At 43.7% G+C, this 23,738-nt stretch overlaps 1 protein-coding gene across 1 annotated transcript in view; it reads left to right on the plus strand.

Moving 5' to 3' along the window:
* Positions 1 to 10,369: 10,369 nt before the first annotated feature.
* Pdlim1 (PDZ and LIM domain 1) overlaps positions 10,370 to 23,738 on the plus strand; it is a 44,961-nt gene continuing 31,592 nt past the window's right edge. Inside the window, exon 1 of the mRNA XM_027930314.2 lies at positions 10,370 to 10,585. Within this exon, the coding sequence (XP_027786115.1) occupies positions 10,490 to 10,585 (96 nt within the window). The 5' untranslated portion in view covers positions 10,370 to 10,489. The remainder of the gene's footprint in view (positions 10,586 to 23,738) is intronic.

The raw sequence follows: 23,738 nt of genomic DNA on the forward strand, positions 1-23,738 counted from the left end.
ACCATAGGCTTCAACATTGAAAGCTCAGTGGAAAGTCCATATCCCTTGTTAGTCACTGTTATGCCAGAACCAAGACAATAGCATTGGAACAGAAGAAATCTTCATGCTGATTCCTTGTCATCTTGACCCTTCACAAGAGGCTTGTGAGGGTTGCTCAGCCCTGGGCCTCTGCTTCCTCACCCTTGATCACCTGCACTTTGGCTTACCTATGTGTTACTATAGGTCCCCAAATCTCAAAGATCACCAAGAACTTTGCACTCCTATTTTCTTTATCAGGTTTAAAAAAAAATGATTTCAGCTACACTAACAAATGGCTCAACACATGACAGCTTGTGTGACACTAATGTGTCTCATTATCTCTCAAAAAAGAAGATAGGACTCTGCTTGGTTTTTCTGATTCTGTTGGCTTTTCATGATGACACTCTGGCTAGCATAGCAGCTCTGAGCATCGCATCCTTCTACAACTGCACGTGGAGGCAGGAGGCAGGGAGCCACATGGGACAGAGGTTTCCTCTATGCATGCTTCCCTCATAAGGGGACAAAAGTCTTTTCCAAAGCACCCCAGCATCTCATTGGCTAGGAGGGACCATGTGGTAACTCCCAGCTGCCAAGAAACTGCTTCGTGGAGGTGGATAAGACAGAGTGGTTGGAGAGATGACTTTGGGGTAGCCAACCAGCCATGAGCCTCATAAGCTGGGGTTCTCCTTTCCTTTGACTTCTGTGAGAGCTTACTGCTTTTCCCCTTGCTGTTTCTTTGAGTTCTTTCCCAGCTTCTTTCTTTAAATTTTTTTTTAAATTTGTCCTAATTTGTATACATGACAGTAGAATGCATTTTGACACACTGTATACAAATGGAACACAGCATGTCATTCCTCTAGCTATACACAGTGCAGAGTCACACCAGTAGTGTAGTCACACATGTATATAGGGTAATAGTGTCTGTCTTGTTCTGCCATCCTTCCCATCCCCATAGCCTCAACCTTCTCCTCATTCCTTTCTGCACAACCCCAAATTCCTTCATTCTTCCTTACCTGCCCCCCTCACTAGATGAGCATCAGCTTCTCACAGAAAACATTTGGCTTTTGGTTTTTTGGGATTGGCTTATTTCACCTACCATAATATTCTCTAGTTCCATCCATTTACCTGCAAATGCCATAATTTCATTCTTCTTGAAGGTGGAGTAATATTTCCATTGTGTATATGTACCACATTTTATTTATCCATTTCCTGGCTTCTGATTATCTTCTCAGCCCTGAAACATGGATGCTCTGGAACTTCTCTAATCTGTTACCTGGGCAGTCTTATCTATTCCCCCCCTTTTATACGTCACCCCTTAATCAATGACCTGTTTCCATTTTTAAATTAAATGTACAAAGTTATTATCTAAACTTTAAGAAGTAAAACAAACAGAAAACATGCCTATTCACTACTATGGTGATATATCATTTATAGGAGAGAGAGAAAGAGGGGGAGAGAGGGGGACTGTATGTGTACAGCCTGCTTTTTTCACTTACTCTATCGTAAACATTTTTTGACAATATGTACAGATCTCTGCATCATTTTGATGATTACATGACGTTTCATGGTTTAAATGTGCCATGGTATATTATTGACACTTGGGATGTTTTGTAATACACTGTCATGGAACATTCCATAGTGAACCAGCTTTTACATACTCTTAGTACTCTGAATGGTTACATTTTTTAAAAAATCTAGATAAAGTCTTAGGAGTAGAAATGCTAGATCAAATGGGATGCTGTATTTAAGTATTTTGACACTCACATATTAGTCACCCGTTTGACAAGACCTGTCAGTTTTTCCTTGCACTTCACCTTGGGTTTGTCCTTTTCTCTTTGTTTCTGAGAATCTATCACCTTATACCTTCCCTCAACCTCCTGAAGTCTCCTATCATAAAATGCTTCCTATTCACAAAATGTGGGGTTTAGAGGTGCCCCGGTCACCTTCCACTTGGGAGTTCATTTGTAGGTGAATGGTCTTGAGTATTTTTGAAACTTTCCAAAGAATTAACCAGGGACTCTTGAACATAAGGCACTGAGATCCGAGGAGGGCAGCCGTGCTCAAGAGGGGTGAGTTGGAGCAGTTGGTGAAGAGCTGAACATCACCATCAGCAAATTACAGGAGAGAAAGGCCAGAGGAGACAAAGGCAAGGCTTTGAAAAAGAGCTACATGAAGGCACGTGATAGATGGGAAGTTAAGCTTTAATCCAGGGGCCATGAAAGGGTCAACCCAGAGCAGGGTCAGGCCAGAGAGAGGAGTAACAATAGTACCCGCTTATCTGGAAACAATGACAGACTCCCGCACAATCACAGCCACCTTGCCATGACCCTGCGGAGATGGCCTGGCTCCCCTCTTAAGTTAAAGATAAACCTCTTTGGGTCCTGCTTCTCCTCCAGCTACTGACTCACTGACCTTGGTCGCTGTAGAACTCCTAGGAGAGCTCCCGTCCCCTGGCTGCCTGCTCCTCCTCCACTCCTGTTTTCTCTTGATCCCACTCCAATCAGGATTCTCTTCAGGACCTGCCATGACCTTCGTGGCATTAAATCCCATTATTGACTGCCTGGACTTTGAGGAGCCTCAACACACCCGACGACCCCTTCACTCTCGAGACATCTTCTTGGATGCCACCCTCTCTTGGTTCTAATCCCACCTCTCAGTCTCCTTTGTCATTCCTCATTTGCCAGGTTCGATCTTTGGACCCTACTCGAGCCACTTCCTGGTTCCCTTATCCACTCTGGTGTCTTTAAATCTCCCTGGATGCTCTGTCTTGCCTGGGTCTCTGGCCCCTGTCTCTGTCTGTTCCCCATCTCCACTGAAATAGCTAATGGGTGCCTGAAACCTACATATCTCTAAAACTAAACTCCCCAACATATCATTATCAGGATCATTTTCTTCTACAGCCTCCCTCTGTTCAGTTAAAGGCAATTTTGCCTTGTAACTGCTGTTCAGGCCCCCAAATCCAAGTCATCTCAAGACCCTTCCTGTGCCCCTCCTCCTAGCCATTAGCAAATGCTTTAAAATACAGCCAGAATCCAAGCCCTGCTCAGACTCCTCTGCCCCCACCCTGGGTCCCAGCTAGTGATCATCCCTCACCTGGATTGTTTCGCAGCCTGCTCCCTGCTTCCCTGCTTCTGCCACTTGCTTCTTCTCCCATCTGTTTTGAACAGAGGAGACATACATCACATGGTGTTAATCGTCTGCACAAGGCCCTCCTGGCCTTCCCTCCTTCTCCTAGTTCTCAAATGCCCCCACCATGTGCTGCCTAGTCAGGCTCCTGTTACTTCTCCAACTTCATCTTCTTTTACTCTTCCCCTCACTCACCCAGCTCCAGCCCACTCACTGAGGCTCCCCTGGTCTCCTTGCCAGTGACCATGCCGAGCTGGTGTCCATCTCTGAACTTGCTGTTTCCCTGCCTGGAATCCCGAAGCCCAGATGGGTTCATACCACTGAGCCACACCCCCAGCCTGCAAAACATTTTTGAAACTCCTGCATTCCTCCTACATTTATCAGTGAGCATTCAGAATTCTCCTGTAAGCAAGAACTCTTCTCATTCATCCATCAACCCACCCATGTACATACCTGTGTGGACTTGTGAATTCTTGTTTTTATTTCCCCCAATGGATTATAATTCCGGATGATTTTAGTGCTCAACTTATCACACAACTGGCCAGTGGGAGCCTCTTTAAACAGGTTTCTGTTTTCTTTAACATGCTTCTAATTGTTTTTCCTTATCTTCCTCCCTCCCTTTCTTTCATTGTGCTCCACCCCTAGCCCCTCATCACCTTTTTGGAGCACTTTCTTGATTTTAAACAGCCAACCAGTCCAGGCGTACCTTGTACCTATCCTGCTGCAGGCTTGGGTTTCTCTAAGGAGTTCTAGTTTCCTTTTACTTAGAAACCAACATCTGGGCACTGGATATACTTGATGCTCTAGAGTATCTTTTCTTCTAGGCCTTTTGGGCAGAAAATCATATGCATGGGAATACACATATACATGCACATTCCTTCCTGAATACCTATGTTCCTATGTAAACATATATACACAAAAAAGTGTGCTTATTTATTTGTCTAATACACTAAAATGTAAGCTCCATGAAGGTGGGAATTTTTGTCTGTTTTCTTTGCTGATGATTTTCTAATGCATAGAGTAGTTCTTAGCAAATGAGAAGTATCCAATAAATAGTTGTTGACTAACAGACAAGGAGGAAATAGCCCTAGCCTAGTGGCCTAAATGACTTGCAAATTCTCACAGCTGACAAATGACAAATCTTTTTTTTTAACCATGTTTTCAAGGCCTTAAATAGGAGCCACAGTTTGGCTAGGACGGTAGATGTCTTCACTGTCATTTCCCCATCATAATGTTTACTATCCTTTTCTATTTCAGATCTCTGTGGTTTGTATCCCTTCTTCTTACCTTCTGAGATTAAATAACCCTGGTTAGCCATTGGATGGGAGTTGAAGTCAGGGGCGAGGTGGCTAGGTCTGGAGGTAGGAGAGGATGGCTCAGCCCTCTTCCAGCCTGGCATGTGACCTAATGGGCCTGGGTCAGCATTGCCACAGTCAGCAGGCCTCTGGCTCTATTCCCACTGAGCAGCATCCTGGTGCTACCCAAGAATGAGCACAATGAGGCAGAGTTTGGGAGATAACAGGAGAGAAGATGGACTCAATGGGGGTGGGGACCCAGCAGAGAGGAAGCTATTCTTGAGGAGCCCTGGCGTCATGGGAACGAGGCCTGCCACTCTGTCTGTCCTCAAATGCTATAAATAGTGAGCTTCAGTATCAGCTATGGCCAGACCAGGCCAACACTGAGAGGAAATGGATTTGTCAGGGGAGGATGGATTCAAGAGACAGAGGGAGGGAGGGAGGGAGGGAGGGAGGAGGGAGGATGGTGGAATGAGATGGGACTAAGGGGAAGCCTCTGCCTGCTCCCACTGCATTCCACACCAGATCACTGGCATTCAGAGCCCTCCCACCAAATTTTCCAGCCCAACCATTATTCAATAATATTAGTCTACCAGAATTCCCTGTCTTTCCTACTCCTTGTTCATTCTTCCCCTGCTGCTTGGTATGGCCTTTCTGTCATACTTTTAAATTTTTTCTCAAATTTCACCTCCTCCAAGAAGGAAGTCCTAAAGGCCATCTGCAAAGGGACCTACTCTGGTTGAGTTGCTGACACTTTGCTGTGTCTCTGCCAGTGGACCAGGGATCTGGCCCTTTGGACCTCCGTGAATTGTGGGCCTGACGGGTCTTCTGGGATCCCAGGAATCTCTGAATAACTTTCTGCTCTTCTCTCCCTCCAGATCTCACAGCTCTTCCCCTGCCTCTCCACTGATTTTGCTGGTTTCCTGTTATTGAGTGATTTTAGGGAAGTCTCTTAGCCCCTCTGGTCCTGTTGCAGGCTGCGTTCCCTGGTCCCAGGGGCAGTTTATTTTGCCGGCTGTTTTATTAAGGAAGGTCCTTGGACTCTATATCTGGGAGCAGCCAGGAGGATGGATTGGGGAGAGGGATATAAAGAGCTGCTGTGTTGTCCCAACTGCCTTGACCTATTTCACAGGGAGCGCTGGAGCTAAATGTCCCATCAGAGTTGTACCTTGTTAGGCCCAAAGGGCCAGTCTTCTCCCCACCTGGATCAGTTACCCTATACAGGCCACTGGAGGAAGGTGTGCCCTGGGGCAAGGCTGCTGTGGCAGCAGAGAGATAGATGCAGAATGGATTGGGTACAGAAGGGTGTTCCTAGCAGTTGGGACAAGGGAAATCCCAGCGGCACCTCAGCCGCCTCCTTGGTGATACTTCATTGGACTCTTATTTCAATAAAGTGCAAGGATGTGTAAAGTACTTCGTACTAACTCTAACTCACAGACACTGTTTAGTGAATGAGGACAATATTTACTATCTGCATATTGAGTTAGGGCCTTTTGAATAACCCTGACTCCAAATCATCTCTCCTTTCTTGGGAGAGAAAGGGGATAACGCCATGTGAGTTAAAGTCTCAAATTTAGACTTTTGAAGTGTATTTAGATGAGGCTGTATATAAAACTACAGAAATATAAATTCAGAAATTTAAATTCAGGTCCCATTAACAGAAAACATACATCTTTAAAATCAATTCATTAATTATCCCGTGAACAGCACTATTATTACATTGTCTTTTGATCTTCTTCCCTATAAACATTTAATATGAATAACTTTATCTATGACACTATTATGGAATTTCATCATTTCCTTTTGATATTCAGGAAACTTAAGAAATGGCAACAGCTCATGTCTTTCTCTGCCCTTGAGAGTACTGGTGTCACCTGTTCAGGTGGGATGGGAGCCAAGGAGTAGATGGGCGACATCGTTGGGGACCTTGGACTTGTCCCTCAATTCTTTCTCTACTAGGTGCAGGACTAGCTTCTGACCTGACAGGTTATCATGCCCTCACCAGCCCTGAGGGAATGCCAACTAGGTCTGATGCCCAAGTGTCCTATGGCCAGAAATGCATGGAGCATGCTCTATGCAGCTGAAATCTGAGAGGCGTCCAATCTTAAGTGGCCACTTCATGATTTTTCTTGGGGCTAGATAAGGAAGCAGGAGAAAAGACAAAATGGGAGCCCAATTCCTGCTTAGTCTCTGGCAGGTTGTGGGTACCTCTTCCTGCTAGTCCTGGAGCCAGCTAGTCTGGATCAGTGCTGGAACAAGTAGCACATGGGCCCCAGCCAAAGACAGGCAGACCCTGGGACAGAATTGACATGCATGGGATAGGACCAGGCAGGCAAAAATATGTTTTGTGAGGCTCAGACTTGGTTCTTTTTACAGAAAAAAGAAGAAAGTTGCTCAGGTGTCACTTGAACTGCATACCCAGGCGAGTAGTTGTGCAGATTTGGGGACTTGGGAGCCTCCTAGCACTCTGCACTCAGGTGTAGTGAGACCAGCAGATCTTTGGTTAGCTTGGCAGAGCCCAACTGGACTCAGAACTCAGAATAGATGCCTCGTTCCAAGTCACATGTCCTCTTTTACCTCCTGGAGGGTTCACCTCCACAGGTGGGGACTTGGCAGCAATCTCCAGGAATGGAAGCTTTGTAGTCTGTCCTAGCTAGGTCACAACCAGTGTGGTCTTGACTGAGTTACCTGGGCAAGTCCAGATCCTGTCCTGGATAGTGAATGACCATGTCAAGCCTAGCATAACCCTGCACTCACTGCCTTTAGGAAGTGAAGTTGTTGTTCTAGGAAGCAGCCTCCACACAAAAGCTCTGGACAGTCCTGGCAATAGCACCCCAGATGTGGGAGTTGCCAGTTCTGCAGAGGCCAGACTCGGGGAGCCCCAGTAGCAGTTGCTTCCCACCCAATTAGTAAAACTAAAGAGATCCAACGTCTCCCCTTACCTCCTGGAGCGCTACCTCTCTGGCCATTTCTGCCCCTTGCCTCCATTTCTCCTGCATTCTCCCTACTCTCTTCCCCAATATCCAGAGGATTGATGAGGCTGTTTAGGTCAACCAACTTTATGGAATGTGCATTATAATAACAATTAGGAAAAACTGAAGTTCTGGAGGTTGCTTAAGGCCATCAACTAGTACTGAGCAGTTAAGGACTCTGGGTCTGAGGGAACTGAAAGCTTGAGTAAATAAATAACAATGTTTAAGGTAAAACTGCTTGAGTTTTAGGGCAAGAGCTATTAATTCTGCACCGGGTGTTTTCTGAGCATATTCTGTGTCCACAACTTAGAGTCTGGAGAGGGAAAGGGAGATCAAAAAGATGGATGATAAGGTCCCTATTCTGAGAAAGACTAGCAATTATTCTCCATCAAAGGAGATGAGACCATTTTATTGATTTTTGTTTTGAAAACTTGGCCATATAATTACAGAAAATTAGTTTAAAAATTCTTTCCTAATTCCATCTCCTAATACAAAGTTTTTATACTTTCTCTTAATTTTTATTAATTTATAATTATTAATATATAGCTTTTATTTTTACACATGCTATATGAATAATTTTGTATATATTTTAAACTTTTTGGGGGGGCAGTGCAAGGTATGGAACCTAGGGCCTTGTGTATTCTGAGCAAGTGCTTTAAATTATACCTCCAGACCTCTTTTAACATATTTTAAAAACACACTTCCCTGACTCCTCAAAGACTTCATGGTTACATTTTCATGCTGCATACTATTCCCTCATATGGCCATACCATATTTAGCCATGTTTCTGTTTCTGGTTGAATCTGTTGCTTTTTTTTTTGGTCATTATAAATAATGCAGCTATAAATATCTGCGTACATATAGTTTTTTTTCTTCTTTTAAATTATGTCCTTGGAATCAGTGCCCAGACAAGCAATGATTGGGTCAAAGGATTGGCTATTGTATAGCTCTAGCTTTGTAGTCAGATTATAACAGAACATTTAAAAACTAGGCATTGAGGACTCAATCCTCACAGACATTTTTCTAACGTACTAGTGCTCTATAACCACATATAATATTGTATGAAATAAACACTATAGACAATACTGATCAGGTTCATGCTAGCAGGACACCTGGGGTGAATAACAGATAGTCCCTGCCCTTGGGGTTTTTTCCAACTAGGACACAAACCAATCAAGACTACTTTGGTCATTCCTCTTAAATCTCCAGGTTCTTAAAAACACAAATGAGTTTTCTCATCAACAGAATCATAATCTAAGGGGATGTATTTTTGGTGTTCATAAAAACAGATGACTGGTTAAAACTGTTCTTTTTTCTGATTCAAGAAAGAATATCAAAGGGCTGGAGATGTAACTCAGTGGTGATAGTGTGCTTGCCTAGTATGTGTGTGGCCCTGGGTTCAATCCCCAGCACCAAGATAAATAAATACAAATCAATCATCAATCAATCAATCATTCAGAATGTAAAGAGTTGAGAGGAATATTTATATATCTATTTAGATATATAAATCTGTTTTGATTTCTAAAAGTGAGTAATTCATTCCCAAACACAAGCATTTGTGTTGTAACACAACCAGATAAGAAGATCCCTTTATGGTTAAGTCTCCTCAAAAGGAAGGCCAGGACCCTAAGGGGACCACACTTAACAAACTCAACACACATGTATGCAGGTGACAGAATGAATGGGTGCCAGGAAAATGGGCCCCAGAAGGGGTCAGTGGTCCTAAAGAGGGTCAATGTATTACAGCTATCAAGTACTATGTGCCAGGTACTATTCAAGGCACTGGGATATAGCAGTGATCAACATATACACAAATCCCTGCCCTCATAGAAGTAAGGCTTAGGGGTGTGGGTGGAACAAATAAAAAAGTAAAACACACCAGCCTGGGACAATACAAAGGAAATGTAACAGGGCATTCTAAGCAGACATTTTAAATGGCGATCAGAGATGGCCTCAGATGACATTTGAACAAAGCCTGGGGATGCTGGGAGGAGAATGTTTCATACCCACACCCCGAGGCAAGGCCCTGAGGGGAAGGCAGGCCAGTGTAGCCAGCCAGGGGAGAACAGTAGGAGATGAGGTCAGAGGGAGTTGGGGCCAATCTGGAGGCGGTCCTATAGGCATTTTACTCAGAGTGACATGGGGAGGTAGTGGACAGCGTGAGACATAGTCTGATTTGTCCAGCGGGAGGTAATTGTGAATCTGGGTTAGAAAGCTCCCAGCAGGCCGACCCAGGCCTTGGTACTCAGTTCCCTTCTGGGCACTTGGCGGGCCCAGACTTAGGTCTGAACTGTTGGGAAGGTGGGAGCCTATACCGAACTCCAGCCAGGAGAAAGGCCTGGAAACTCAATTATAACCCCATGTGATGGTCTCATTAGCATTAGAAAAGTTCCACACTGGCGTTCTTTAGCACCAGAGTCCGGGCAGTGCGGGGTCCTGGCAGTGGTCCACATCCATTCCGGACCAGCTGTGTATCCTCTGGCGAATGTTCTAACCTGAAGCAGACTCAGTTACTTCATCTGTAAAATGGAATTAAACGTCCTAGCTGCCTCATTGCATCAAATGAGATCATTCGAAAGCACCTTTTGAACATCTTTATCGTTTCCAAAAGGCCAACGTGAAAATGGAGGTGACTTTAGAGGACTGGCTTTACACTGCCCTTCTCAATTCACTTTGCAAAGCGGGTCGGCTGTCAGTACCCGCCTGCTTCTCACCTGGCGCTCGCCGCCGGGCGGGGAGCGGCGGTGCAGCGGAGGGTGGGGCGAGAGGAGGTGGTGCGGCGCTCTGAGGCGGGGCAGTTGAGAGCCGCGGCGCCCCCACCTGCCTCCGGCTTTGGCGGCGCGGCTCCAGGACCCGCTCTTCGGCAGCGAGCCGGGCGGGGAGCGGCCACGGGCCCGGCGGGAGGACGGGCGAGGGGCGGCGGCGTCGCGGCTGGGCGGAGCCGCCCCCGCCCTCGCTCCCGCCCTGTTCAGCCCGCCCGGCTCCCCGGCCCTCGCCGCGCGCTTTCTCCGACAGCTGCTGCGGGAGTCGCGTCCTGACCGTCTGTCCCCTGGGGTCATCGCCCGCCGCTGTCGCGCCATGACCACCCAGCAGATAGTCCTCCAGGGATCCGGACCATGGGGCTTTCGCCTTGTGGGCGGCAAGGACTTTGAGCAGCCTCTCGCCATTTCCAGGGTAAGGGTAACTTGGGACGCTCGTGGGAGCGGGGCGCGCTGCGGAGGGGACCTGCGGAGGCTGGGGCCCCGCGGGCACTGTGGAGGACCGCGCGGGGTGCGTCCAGGTGCGCGGTGCGCTGAGAGCTCTTGCTGCGCCCGCCGCCCCTTCGCCGTCCGCGAGCGCTGGAGCCCAGCGCAGTTTTCTTCCTTCGCCCCGGAAGCGCGGCGCGGCGTGTGGACGCGCTTTGTCCACCCACTTGGGGCTGAGGGTCTCCGCAGATCCCGTGTCGGGGGCGAGAGCTCTTTCCCGTGTTTCACAGTCGCAGAGTGGAGGAAAGCAGATTGGAAGCTACAGGAAAGTCCTGGAAAGTGAGGTGGAATGGAGGAAAGCCCACTGGAGGACGAGTGGGATTAATTTAAAAAGCAGCAATCGAAACTTTTCACTCTTTGGACTTGATCCGTGGCCGGGTCTCACCTCCCTAATGCCTTTTAGGGGAAAGGCGGGATTTTGGAAATAAACCCAAATAAACACTGTTTATTGTTCTTCCCTCCCATCTTTCTGCTTGGCATTCCCAGATTATCCAGGTGGTGAGTGGGTACTGGGGCAGGGTCCTCACTTGGTTGTTGTTGTTGTTGTTGGTGGTGGTGGTGCTTGATAATTTAAGAGTAGCCGCATCCCTGGAAGGGTCCACGTTCCAGACTACCAGATCCATGGCCCTTAAAGGAAGTGGAACCCCCAGGGAGATCCAGAGTCAATGTTTGGACACTCAGGCTTTGGACATGTAATCTGGGCCAAACACAAGGTTGAAGTCCTACTGAGAGTCGCCACATTCAGTCCAGGCAGCCAGGCGGCGGTGGGGGTGGGCTCAAAAAATTCTGTTTGTTTCTTTTGGTTCTGGGGATTGAATTCTGGTGCTTTATCACTGAGCTACACCCCCAATCCATTTTTTTAAAATTTTGATACAGAGCCTTGCTAAACTGCCCAGGCTGACATGGAATTTGTGATCCTCTTGCCTCAGCCTCCCAAGTAGTTGGGATTACAGGTGTGCCTTCTGAGCCTGACTAATAACTATCTCCTGGTTGAGAGAAAAAAAGAGCAGAAAAGCACTCCCTGTGGCCATGCTCCGCCTTGAGGCAGCACATTGAGTTCCGGGCTATCTAGTTGCTGAAACTGACCTTAAACTTGTCTCCCCAGTCTCCTAAATATCCCTCCTTTTTCTTTTGAAGGTGGAGGAGGGTGAAGTGGAAATAAAAGATCTTTGTGGGTCGGGTCTTTTTTTGACTTAAGACCCTGCCTCCAGTAACTGAAGACATTTGGTGGGGAGTGCATGCAGGAGGAGAACTGGGGCCACCTCTTGGCTTCTCTGCCAGCCTCAAGCCTACCCACACTTCCTTCTAGGTGGGCCTGACCCAGTGAAGAGATTTCTCATCATCCTACTCCAAAAGGAGCAAGCAGCCAGTTTCAAGGCTGTACTTTCCAACTGCCCACCTGGTCCCACAGAGATCTCTTTGATATTTTCAGAGGCACACACTGTCTTCCCAGTCTCCAGCTGCATTCTTCAAGCACAGGAATTGTGCCCCAGGCCTGGCATAGAACTGATGTGCTCCATATAGCCTCACAGGCTTATTAATAAATGCCTGTCCCAGGAGGGCTTTGCCTCTGCACATTTAGACTCACTTACCTCATAGTCCATTTCTCCCTGCTCTTTGTATCTATAATTAACCTGTCAGCCTTCCCCACTTTTGAGATTTATATATGACATGATTTTTTTTTTTTTTTTTTTAAAGTAGTGGAGCATATATTGGCAATCTGTTAAAAGGGTTGGGAGGGTCACAAATTTGAAACCAGCCCAGGCAACTTAGACCCTGTCTCAAAACAAAAAAGGGCAGGGTGTAGCTCAGTGGTAGGACACTTGCTTAGCTTGCTCAAGGCCTTGGATTCAATCCTTAGCCCTGAGGGTATGGGGGGGAGGGGAAACCGTAATAAAAATGTAAGTGGCACTGTGTAGGAATGATGGTATAGGGTGGAAAACATTACACTAAATTTATTGGTTTGTACCTTTATACGTTAAATATTTATTTATGGTATAAGCACACACCATATGCTAGAAACTCTGCAAACTCATCAGAAATGAGAGGACACAGCTCTATTCTCAAGGTGTTCATGGTCTGGTGAGGGAAACTAATCTTGATAATGTCTCTCACTGGGGCTTTAATTGAAAAGTGAAAGTAACTCAGAAGGTGACATTCTTATCAGTTATTTACTCTTCTCTTCATCTTATTTCCACATGGAAAAAATGTGAATCTCTTCTTAGGATGGGAAAGTCATTGTCATAAAGGGGCTATAGGGTGGTTATCAAGTTCTTGTGCTGGTCTGGGGTCTGGTTCTTAGTGAGCTGTACCCAGGGTGAGCCTTCTATCCAAGGCTACCTTCCCTGCATTGGGGATAGGACCAGTGCTTGGCTTCTAGGAGTTAAGGTATGCCAGAGTGCTCAGTAAACATGAGTAATGGTGAGAGGTGTGAGTGTTGACAAAGAGCTCTACAAATCTTCTGGTTGGTCGCTGTGCTACTTTTATTATTCTGGGCAGATATAGTTTGCTAGTATGGTTTTATATATGTAGACTTGGAGTCTCCACACCAAAGCAAACTATAAAATGAGGCTGGGACAGGAGTACTTTTTATTTAAATAACTTTATTTACTTTCTTTTGAATGCATTATTCTGCTATTAGCTTCGTCTTTGTTAAACTGCTAAAGCTTCTGAATATAGGTCTGTGATCCTATACATTTAAAATATTTTCTTTTTCTAATTTATTTTTTAATTGTGAAATAGAAAATGATGAAATATAAATGCATCACAGATGATTATAAAGTGAACACCTGTCCTCACCCAGGTCAAGAAATAGAACATTGGTAACACCCAGAGGCTCAGTAATATAGCCCTATCCTGACTTATGAAAATCATTCCCTTTCTGCATTTCTTCATAGTTTTACCACCTAAATAGAACTCCTGAATTTATTTTGCCTATTCTTAACAGACTTAATAAAGAACACGTGTGTGTGTGTATGTATGGCTTCTTTTTTCATCTTAGTGTTTTCATCTATATTGTGAGAAATTTAAAATCACAATATAGATTTCCAGCTTTAAATGGACACGAACTGGTTTCTTTTAACTGGTGTCTCATTTACGGCTCCTGCCTTGGACTCCCTATTGATCCAGCCATTTATTTGACACTGTTCCCTAAAATTATTTTTTTTTGGGGGGGGGTCAGTTCCTGCTCTAACCCTACAGTTGTCCATCTCCTTAATTCCCCGCCCCCATGTAATTTCTTATTTTCTTTAGTTGCTTTCAAGGGAAATCTTCAGAGAATCCACACCCAGGTCCAAATTGCTGCTCAGTTTATGTTGACTGTTTTTCTCTCCTAGCAACTGACAAAAGGCAGGAAGAGGTGGGGCCAGAAATAAGGGGATGCTCTTAGTTGGAGGACTGGGCTCTTGAGTCTTGGGGAACCCTTTGCTAAGAGCCTGTGTTTTCATGGCAAGTGCTTGTGCTCTTTGAGGATCCCAAGGGATGTTTAAGAATGGCTAGCTGTAGTCAGAAGGTCTTTTCTAATTTTTAAGAGTGTTATTTCCAGATTCAAGTAGATTTTACGTCATGTCCTAAAGGTTGAAAGAACAGGGATTATGTGTCAGGTTATGAAAAGCAAGAAGTGTCCACACACAAAAGAAAGCTCACTATGTGTTAATGGCCCCTGTGCTGCACTCTCTCATTCTGTGAAATTGATCACTTGGGGGATATTAGATGATGCAGCTGATCACAGCTCACCTGAGGAGTGAGAAGAAAGAGGATGAATCTAAGAGGTTGGCACAGAAGTGAATGCTTGAGCCCACTGGCATGGAATTTAACAAGCCATGTTAGAACCCGTTGACCAGATAGCCTCTGCTCCCCAGCTTCCAGAACTCCAACCTTTCTGGTTCATTTTTGAGGAGAAGAGAGGGAAGAATGCCTTTTGAGTATTGTAGCTTGGCAGATGACTGAGAGGAGAGCATCATCCAACCATGGGCTCATATTTTCCTGGGCTAGGGAAATTACGGGTTGGGTAATTTGTTTGAATTTGCATAATTTTCATCCACTGAACTACTTTTTAACTTCCTTGTTAAAAAAAAAGCATAGTGAATAATTAAAAATGAACAAAAAAGGCCATGTCAGAAAAGTAATTTTTTTTTTTTTTTTTTTTTTGCAGTACCCATGGCCTCATGCATGCTAGTGCTCTGCTGCTGAGCTCTATCCTCAGCCCTTTTATTTTTATTTTTGAGACTATCTATAAGTTATATAGTTTGGCTTCAAACTTGCAATCTTCCTGCCTCCGCCTCCAGAGTGGCTGGGATTTTAGGCATGCACCACCTTGCCCCTTTCAGAAAAATTAACTTTTAAAGGATGATTTGACTTCTAGTAGGTCTTGGGGAAAAGCCTAGAGAAAGCTACCAGGATGGTGTTCTGGTAACACATCCAAGACAGGAATATAAGCTAAGTTCTGGTCCTGGGTATCTCATTTGATGAAGGATCAAGTCTTGTGCCTTCTCTGGGTGTAATTCCCCATAAAGATAAAACAAAATGAGAAGCAAGCAAACTCAGTGGTTTTGTACCCTTCAAATATGAGAGCCCACTCTTTAAAAAATTGTTAGAAGTATCCCCACCTCTCATAATATTAGTTGTACCTTTATCCATGAGTTGACTGAGAGAAATATTCAGGAACATTTTCAGATGAACTTGTGTTCTGTCCATCACCAGAGAATCCACTGACACTGAAAAGACTTGTGTGAAAAATATTTGATCCACTTCCAGAAATTATGGTTAAAACATGTATGGGAATTTTTATATGCCAAACACTATTCTAAGAGCTTAATATATTTTTTCAGTGATTGGTACCATTAAGACAGATCAGGAAACAGGCATGGAAACATTAAGCACTTGGCCTGTGAGTGGCTGAACAATCTGACATCAAAGCTCATAGTCTTAGTATCCATGTCAGAATAATATTTGAATAACTGCTAACATGTTCTTCAAGGCCTACTCTGCTCAGCGTGCACTTGCAGTATCTTCCACGTGTGACAAAGGGACATAGGATCCAGAGTCTGTAAACTGAAAAGCTGGGTTGTGAAGCCTGGCCAACTGACTCCCTGGTCACCTTTAACCACTATGTCCTGCCTTGTGATAACCCATAGCTATTAGTATTCCATTGCTAACAATATTATCCAGCACACAATTCCAAGAGTGCTTATGGTGTTGCAGTCATCAACATGTGGGGTAGGGCCCTCCTGGGTTCCTTACTCCAAGGCCTCTTGCACCCATTTGGGTTGGCTCGTTGGCTGTGAAACTGCCATGAGGCTCAGCTCAGAGCATCCCAGACAGCAGTACCTCCACTCCCTGGCCCTCCTAAAAAGCCAGAAGCCATATAGACCCACCAGGGAGAATTTACATTAATTCTGAGATTTCAAGCTCATCTGAGTAGTGGAGAACAGAAGAGCAGAGATATTGAAGGACTGGTTAGAGAGGGTCCTGTTTGGGTAGTTAGGAGAGATTTGGAGGCAATTTTTTTGGCAAATGAATATGACCAGGTAGTGAACAGATCCACCTGTGGCAGCCATGTCAAGTTCAAAATGCAGTATGTCTGGGGAAACCTAACACAGAAAATATCATTCCTTTACAGTCACTCCACGTGATTGTTGATATTGTTAATAGCTTCTTTGTGGGTGAGCCGGAATGCTCTTTTATTATCAAGGTCTGTGGTGTGCTTTTCCGTGTATAGCACATTGCCCCCTTGGTACTGCCATAAACAGGAGAAACAATTTTCTGAAGAACACAGTGGTCTCTTAGGAGGCGAGTTTCTGACCAATGACATGGGGACTAATGTTTTCCAATATAATTAGTCTGTATCATATCAAATCAAATAAGACATAGAAGATAACAAGGCCATAAATATGACGCATGTTGGATAAAGTTCTCCAGAATGCATAAAGATAGATTAAATTTGGACACTGCTGTAACTATTTGCATCTGTTTCTTTAAAACAATAAAAAAATACTCCTGCTTCTAGAACTGAGCATACCCATACTCCATAAACCAGCAATTCTCCTAGTTAAATGCTCAATAGAAGTGGGTCCACATGAACACACCAAAGGACATATTTGATAATTTTCCAAGCAGCACTATTTATGATTTGAAACAAATTCAAATGTCTGACAACAACAAAATGGATAAATAAGTGGTATAATTACGTAAAACACCACAATAATGGGCGTGAAGGAATTTCAGCTGTGCGCAATGTCATGAATATGAGACGCACACACAGGATGTTAAAAAAGGATGACAGACAAAAGAATAAACACTGTGTGATTCAAGTTAGAGCAAGTTAATTGGGCAAAATTAACCTACAGTATTAGGAGTCAGGATCAGGGCATATCTTTGCTAGAAGGCCTGTTTCTTTGGTTCTATTTCCATGGATATGCTCTCTTTGAAAATTCACTCACTTGTATGATTTTACAACTTATGTCCTTATCTGTACTTATGTTATATTTCAAAAGGTTCCCGTAGAAACTCATGTTATGCTTGTTAATGAAAGTTCTCATAATATAGAACAGAAAGCAGAAGGTATGGGTCTCCTCCACTCTTATGCCCTAGGGGGCTGTTAACCGCGGCTGCAAAATTTCCCAGCTCTCTTTTTCATATACATCGATTGCACGTATTTAAACATTTAAATCATCGATTTAAAGCCAGATTGCAATGACATAGTGAATTATTTAGACTTCATTGTCTTGTGCTTTTTGTCTTATTTTTACTACAATAAATCTTAAAGGCATCTTGATGTTCAGGGAAATGCACTTTGGGTTTCAGCTGAATGTGGTTGGTTCAAAACCTTATCTTGTCTATTTTATTTTCTTGGGTGTCCTTGGGCAGGTTAGCTCCTGAAAACTGTCCTCATTTGTAAATGAGTATAATAGGACTTGTCTTCAGAGGTTTTAGTGAAGATTAAGATGATGTATAGAGAGAGACTAGCACTATGGCTAACATGTCAGGTGTCAGGATACGGTGTACTGATAAAGAAAATTTAATGGTGGCTACTGTGTACTCAGTGCCTATCATGTGTCAGTCATTGTTCTAAACTCTTTACAAATGTCATTGCATTTAACCCTTCTGGGAGCCTAGTGAGATTGATACCTTTATGAAGTTCATTTGATCAGTGAAGAAACTGAGAGTAATTTGCTCAAGGTTTAGTGAGTGTTTAGGCTTTGGGTTATGGTAGTGGTTGTTAGAGCCATTTCAAAATATGTGGAATTCTTAGGAACTGTTGGAAGACTTTGGAAGAACTCAATAATTTCTTGAAAAATTAGGGTATTCTCTTTTGCTGCTTGCTATTTTCTACTCCTATTTAAGAAGTGCTGGCTGGTCTTGGAGACTGAAAGCACAGTGTCTTTGAACTGCTACCAATGAGCAGGAACAGCTTCGCTTTGTACTCTGAGGTGCAACTAAATGTAAGGCACAGCTCATCAGAAAGCACCTCCCCTACTCAGTTGCCTCAAGTCCTTGAGAAAATGGTGATAGACTAACGGAGAGCATTTTGAAACAGTCTTGTTTTCAGATCAATCTATATAGCTCCTGCAACGTCTTTGACTATAATGTGGCTTCAAAGTCTTGGCCACAGACTGGGCCCAGAAAAGTCAGAAAAATCTGCGGGAAGAGAGTTTCAAGTTCTACTCTAAAATTCTATACCCCAGGGCTTGGTCCTACATTATCTCCCAAGTTAGAATATGTTAAATTTATATCTAAATACTGTGACACAATCGTTAGATCCAACAGGCTAAAGGCCTAAAGGCTCATGGCATTGAGATTGAACTTGAATGTCACATTTCTTTATCCCAGGTGTGTTTTGTGTAATGATGAATTATAACTATCATTATTTATGTCATCTTTCTCTCCTATTTGCTGTATGAATTTGAGGTGATTTATAACAGTAAAAACATATTTATAATATTCAAAACACAAGAACACACATATAACTTAATAAAAGATTGGAACATGGAAGAGGAAAGACAAGTATGCCAGGAACTTTAAATCAGTTGGTTTCTGTAATTGCACAGTACATGTAGCTGTGAGTTTTCTGGCCAAGGCAAATGGGAACCATGTTGGGTTATTTAGACATCTGGATTGAAGTTCTTCTACGGTGCTCTGTTTGCATGGCACCTTCGGGGAGGATGACCAACATCCTAGGGATTTTCTTTTTCTTAACTATGTTTTGGTAAGATATAGAGAAATACTATTTTAATGAACATCCATTTTTTCCCTTCCCCACCCCCTTTTTTTCCCTCTAGTTATGGGGATTGAACCCAGGGCCACTTTATCACTGGAGCTTCATCCCCAGCCCTTTTTATTTTATTTTGAAATGGAATCTCTCTAAGCTGCCCAGACTGGCCTCCAATTTGCGATTCTCCTACCTGAGCCTCCAGAGTAGCCAGGATTATAGGGGTATAACTTTCTGTGTACTTTAAAGTGTAAGCATAAACCCCTGAAGTTGGGTTTTGGAGGAGCTGAGGTTTTAGGTTCTAAAAAAAAATTTTTTTTTTTGGTCTACCTGTAACTTAACTTCAGTGAGAAATTTTAGGCGGAAATGCTATTCAACATATCTCTTGGTGTTTCTAAACCTGGTGAGCATTAGACTCTCTGGGAAGCCTTAAAAATACATAGATTAGGGCTGCGTATGTAGTTCAGTGGTAGAGCATGAGCTTAGCAGGCATGGGGCCCTGGGCTCGATTCCCAGCACACACACAAAAAAATACACACACATATATACACACATTTTAATTTATTGATTATATATTTGAGTGTATAATGTATATAATATATATAATGTCAATGTATAAAGGTTAAATATATATCAATATATTCCCCTCAGGCCCTTCTGTACAGAGCCTCAGTAGATCTGAGTGGGGTGGAATGCTAACTAGACCTTTAAGCTCCTCCCTTTTGGGGGATCTGATGGCCATCCTGTTTGGGAACATTGCTTCATTCTTGCAAATGTCACAGTTCTCCCGATTTCTTGCTCAGCTGGGTCGATTTCTAAGGTCACATGCCAGCTTCAAGGGGCAAGGTTAACAGTTTTTCATGAACACTCAGGAAATTGATCTGTTGTCCTGACCACAGGTAGAAGTCAGAACTTTTGGAATATACAGTTTTTTTTTCCCCCTCAGGGAGACGGGAAAAAAAGCTTAGTATCAGAATGTTTAAACTGTTTGACAAATATTTGGTTAAAAATCTCGTATCTATCAACAAGGCAACAAGCAACATGATTTATCAACCAGGCCAGAAGAATGCTTTTGAGAAAATAAAACAAACAAAAACTGGGTGCTTTTGATAGTTAAGTTGGGGGAAAAAGTTTCTTTTTTGTGCTGGGATTGAACTAAGGGTCTTCTGAATACTTAGCATAATGCTTGTCCCAGTGAGCTGTACTCCCGTTAGTTATAAAGTGTACACATAATTGTGCTTTATATAACTTTTAACTGAGCCCGTGTTCCCAAACTAATTTGTATGTAGGGGTCAGGAAGCAACATAAATGAGTTTTGACTAGAGGGTGAGGCAGTAAGAAAATTAGTAGCTACAAGAATGACAATAAATGGCAGCTGGTAGCTGGTTTCTGTTTTGGGTAGTAGAGCATAGTGTGGCTTGTGGCTAAGTGGAGAGTGTGTGCCTCATCTAGAGGGGTAGAGGCTCCTCAGTTAATGTGACTGTTGCCATATGGAAATCTAAGCCCAGAATTGCCAGATTTTTCTGATTTTTCCCCAAAGGCTCAGAACCTACAGGTTTGTGTGAAATTTACCTATATATAAATATTAGTAAGTAATTTAAATTAAAGCCAAAACCACGATTGTGTACTGGATTCATTTCATGCACCCTCCAGCTTTCAATCCTGAGCCTAGAGAAAAGGAATTCTATCTAATTGTTCATAGAACAGGGATTTTAGGTAGGACTATGGTCTAAAATGCCCACTGAGGGAATGCCTGGCCTAAAGGCTGAGTGACCCTTGAACTGGTGCATTTTGAACTGTCATTAGAGAATATTTGTCACATGCAGCCACCTTCGTCTCAGCAGTCTGAACTAAGGCTCCGTGGTTGTATCTTTGCAGTAAGTGGGCATGTCAGATGCTATGTTTAAAGTCCTTTGTTGGCCACACCCCCACCCCCCTGCCCAAGAGTTCCCAGTCTTCTTAGCATGCAAAGAACAGGCTCCAGCAGCCTGATCTGAGTTTACATCTCCAGCCTCATCCCCTTCCTCTCCCTTTGCTTCCTGTGTTTCCTCCATATCGGTCCACATGCTGTTCCTGGCATGCTCTTTCCTGCCCCCACTTGTGGTTTTGCAGTTTTAAGCAGCACCTCTTCCAGGGAGTCTTCTCTGATTCCACCATTAGCGTCCCATCGCCTTGTTGCTTCTGGTCCAATGTATGTCATATGCCTGTCTCCCCCAGAAGATTGTGAGCTCCTTGATAGCAGACTCTGTCCTTTTCGTGGCTGTATCCCAGTGTCTTGTGTGGCTCCTGGAATCTACAAACAATAGCTCGTGTTTCTAGAGCTCTGGGCGGGTGGTCTGAGTTGTCCTGTTCCTCACTACGGCCTTCAGAACTGTTTTCATCCCTGTTGCTTAGATGAGAAGAGCAAGGCACAAAGAAGTAAGATGTCCTGCCCAGGGAACCTTGGCTCAGTTTACAAGTTGCATCCTCCAGAAGCTGCATCCTAACCAACAAGCTCTGCTGTTCTTTCAGAACATACAAAAGGATGTCTGATGAGCGAAGGAATGAATCATGAGAGGAGAGAACAGAAGATGGAGGAAATAGAAATATGACATCACTGAGGAGGGGTGTTTCTTTTTTGTCATGATTAGTAGGTATTCATCCAGTTGTGTATAATAGCAATATCATTTAAATTTATAAAATTTACCAACATTAATTAATAAGTTAGAGGTGGGTTGAAGAAAGCTATATCATAGACCCATTTTACACCATTTAGAAGTGAAATCAATGTCTTTGAAAGCTTTCTTATGCCGTCAGGACCCCGGCATTAGCTCACAGGTTTTGAAGACACATCATGAACTTGTAGTATAGAGGGGTGTACAGATTTCCAAGCAAGCAGTGTCTGCCCAGGGCGGGGCTGGCTGCAAAGGCTAGGGCCAACAGTGGGGGTGGGTGGGGTGGGATTCTATGGAAAACAGCAGATTGTTCCTTAGTGGGAATTGTTTCACCTAAACCCATTTACTCTCATGCAGTGAGAATCCTGTGATCTAGTTGTGTGGCCTTTGGGGAAGAGAGCTGATGAAGGGGTTTGGGGGAGGTCCTTTGAACAATGAGACTGTTTCTTTGGAAGGGAGTATAGGATTTCTTTTTTCAGAGTTGAAGCTGACACCATTGTGAGCTGGTTGGATGGAGTTGGGCATCCAGGGGAAATTAGGATGGACAGTGTGGGGTAGTGGACCCTGAAGCCTGCTGTGGCCTGCCCCAGCTGAGTCACCTCAGGCAAACTGCTTAACCCGCCCCTCCATTTCCTCATCTGTGATGATACAAATAATACCGCCTGCCTGATAGCATCAGGGGAGCATTGTAAGTTAACCCTTGCTGAATGCTTGGTCAGTGCGCATAATAAACACTCATTAACTGATGGCCACTGTTATGATTATGGTGATGGAGAGTCAGTGTGTGGCAAGGATCCACTGGTCCAGGTTGGAGCTAGCCAACTATGAGGGGCCTTCTCTCCTGCAACTCTCTGCAGTGCCATGTTATTTGTGTATTTTATGAGGGTGGGGTTCCTGGACCCCAGCTTAATGTCCTATGCCAGGGAGTCACTCGCCACAGCCGGGGTTTGTGATACTCCAGTTTCTTGTGAAGAAGGCACAAGAATCTTCTGAATTCTGGATTTCTCTTTGGCTCTGACATTTGTGTTTGGAGTCTCTGCTTGCGTCATTATGCTAAAGCAGTAAAGAATGGAATTTGGAGTGAAGGCATCTGGTTTCAACTTGAAGCAGTCATGCCTTTGTCACCTATAAAGTTATCTAATGTTTGTGGTAAGCTTATCATTATTATTATCTCAAATAGAAGATTGGATATGAGAAGGCTCTGTAAAAGACAAGTTCTGGAACTTGTTTTAATATAGTGTTTCTCCCCCCAAAGTATATAACTCATGAAAGAATGTGACCTTAATCTGTTTGGGGGTGGTGATTACATCGGAGTCCCATCTGACCGTCTGATGATATTCTCATGTAATTTTCCAAGATTTCTTTTGGCTTCTTACTAGTTTGACTTAAAAAAAAGAAAGAAAAGAAATCAAACTGAAATGATTACTCAGATTCAGGGCTCATAAGACTGGTTCTGGCTTGTCCAGAACCTGTTGGGATGTTCTCAGCAGAAATGCCACTCCCATAAGACCGTTAGGACCAAATGCTGAAAAGTCCAGACTTCTTAACAATTGAAGATCAGAAAGTAAAAAAGAAACTTATGTTTTCTCTTCTCAATTATCTGTTCCCCTTCTCCCAGTCTCATTATTTGAGTTTTGTAAGTGGATCTATTCCAGGATAGCAATATTGAGGGATATGATTATTTGATTTTTGAAATAAAGATATTTCTGATTATTACTTTGAAATATTCATTTTAGTGGACAAAATGAAATAGGCTGATTACGTCTTCAACACTAGATACATTAGATAAATTAATTTGTTGAGCACTTACTCTGTGCCAGTCACTGTGCCAAAGCTGGGGATACCATGATACAGAAGGTAGACCAAATTCTGCCCTCACATACCTTTCTGTTTTGTAGGTAAGGAGACTAGACATTAAGCAAATAAATCTACATAACAGATTTGCAAAAATAATGTGACAGATGCCCCCCAAATGGAGTGTTATTAAGTGAATGGTGAGGGATTTAGTGTAGATTAGAGGTCAGGAAAGACTCTCTGAGAAGGGACATTTAAGCTGAGACTTGAAGGGTGAGAAGTCAGGCAGAGTAAAAGCATGTGTTAAGGTCCTGAGACAGAAGAACTCAGGAAGGTCCCTGTGGCGACCTGTAGCTTTGTGGGCAAGTGGCATGAGAGTGGGGAGGGTTGCTTTAGGGACCTCACTAAAGATTTTGCATTTTATT

The sequence above is a fragment of the Marmota flaviventris genome, chromosome 4, assembly GCF_047511675.1.
Source record: "Marmota flaviventris isolate mMarFla1 chromosome 4, mMarFla1.hap1, whole genome shotgun sequence".
Lineage (NCBI taxonomy): Eukaryota > Metazoa > Chordata > Mammalia > Rodentia > Sciuridae > Marmota > Marmota flaviventris.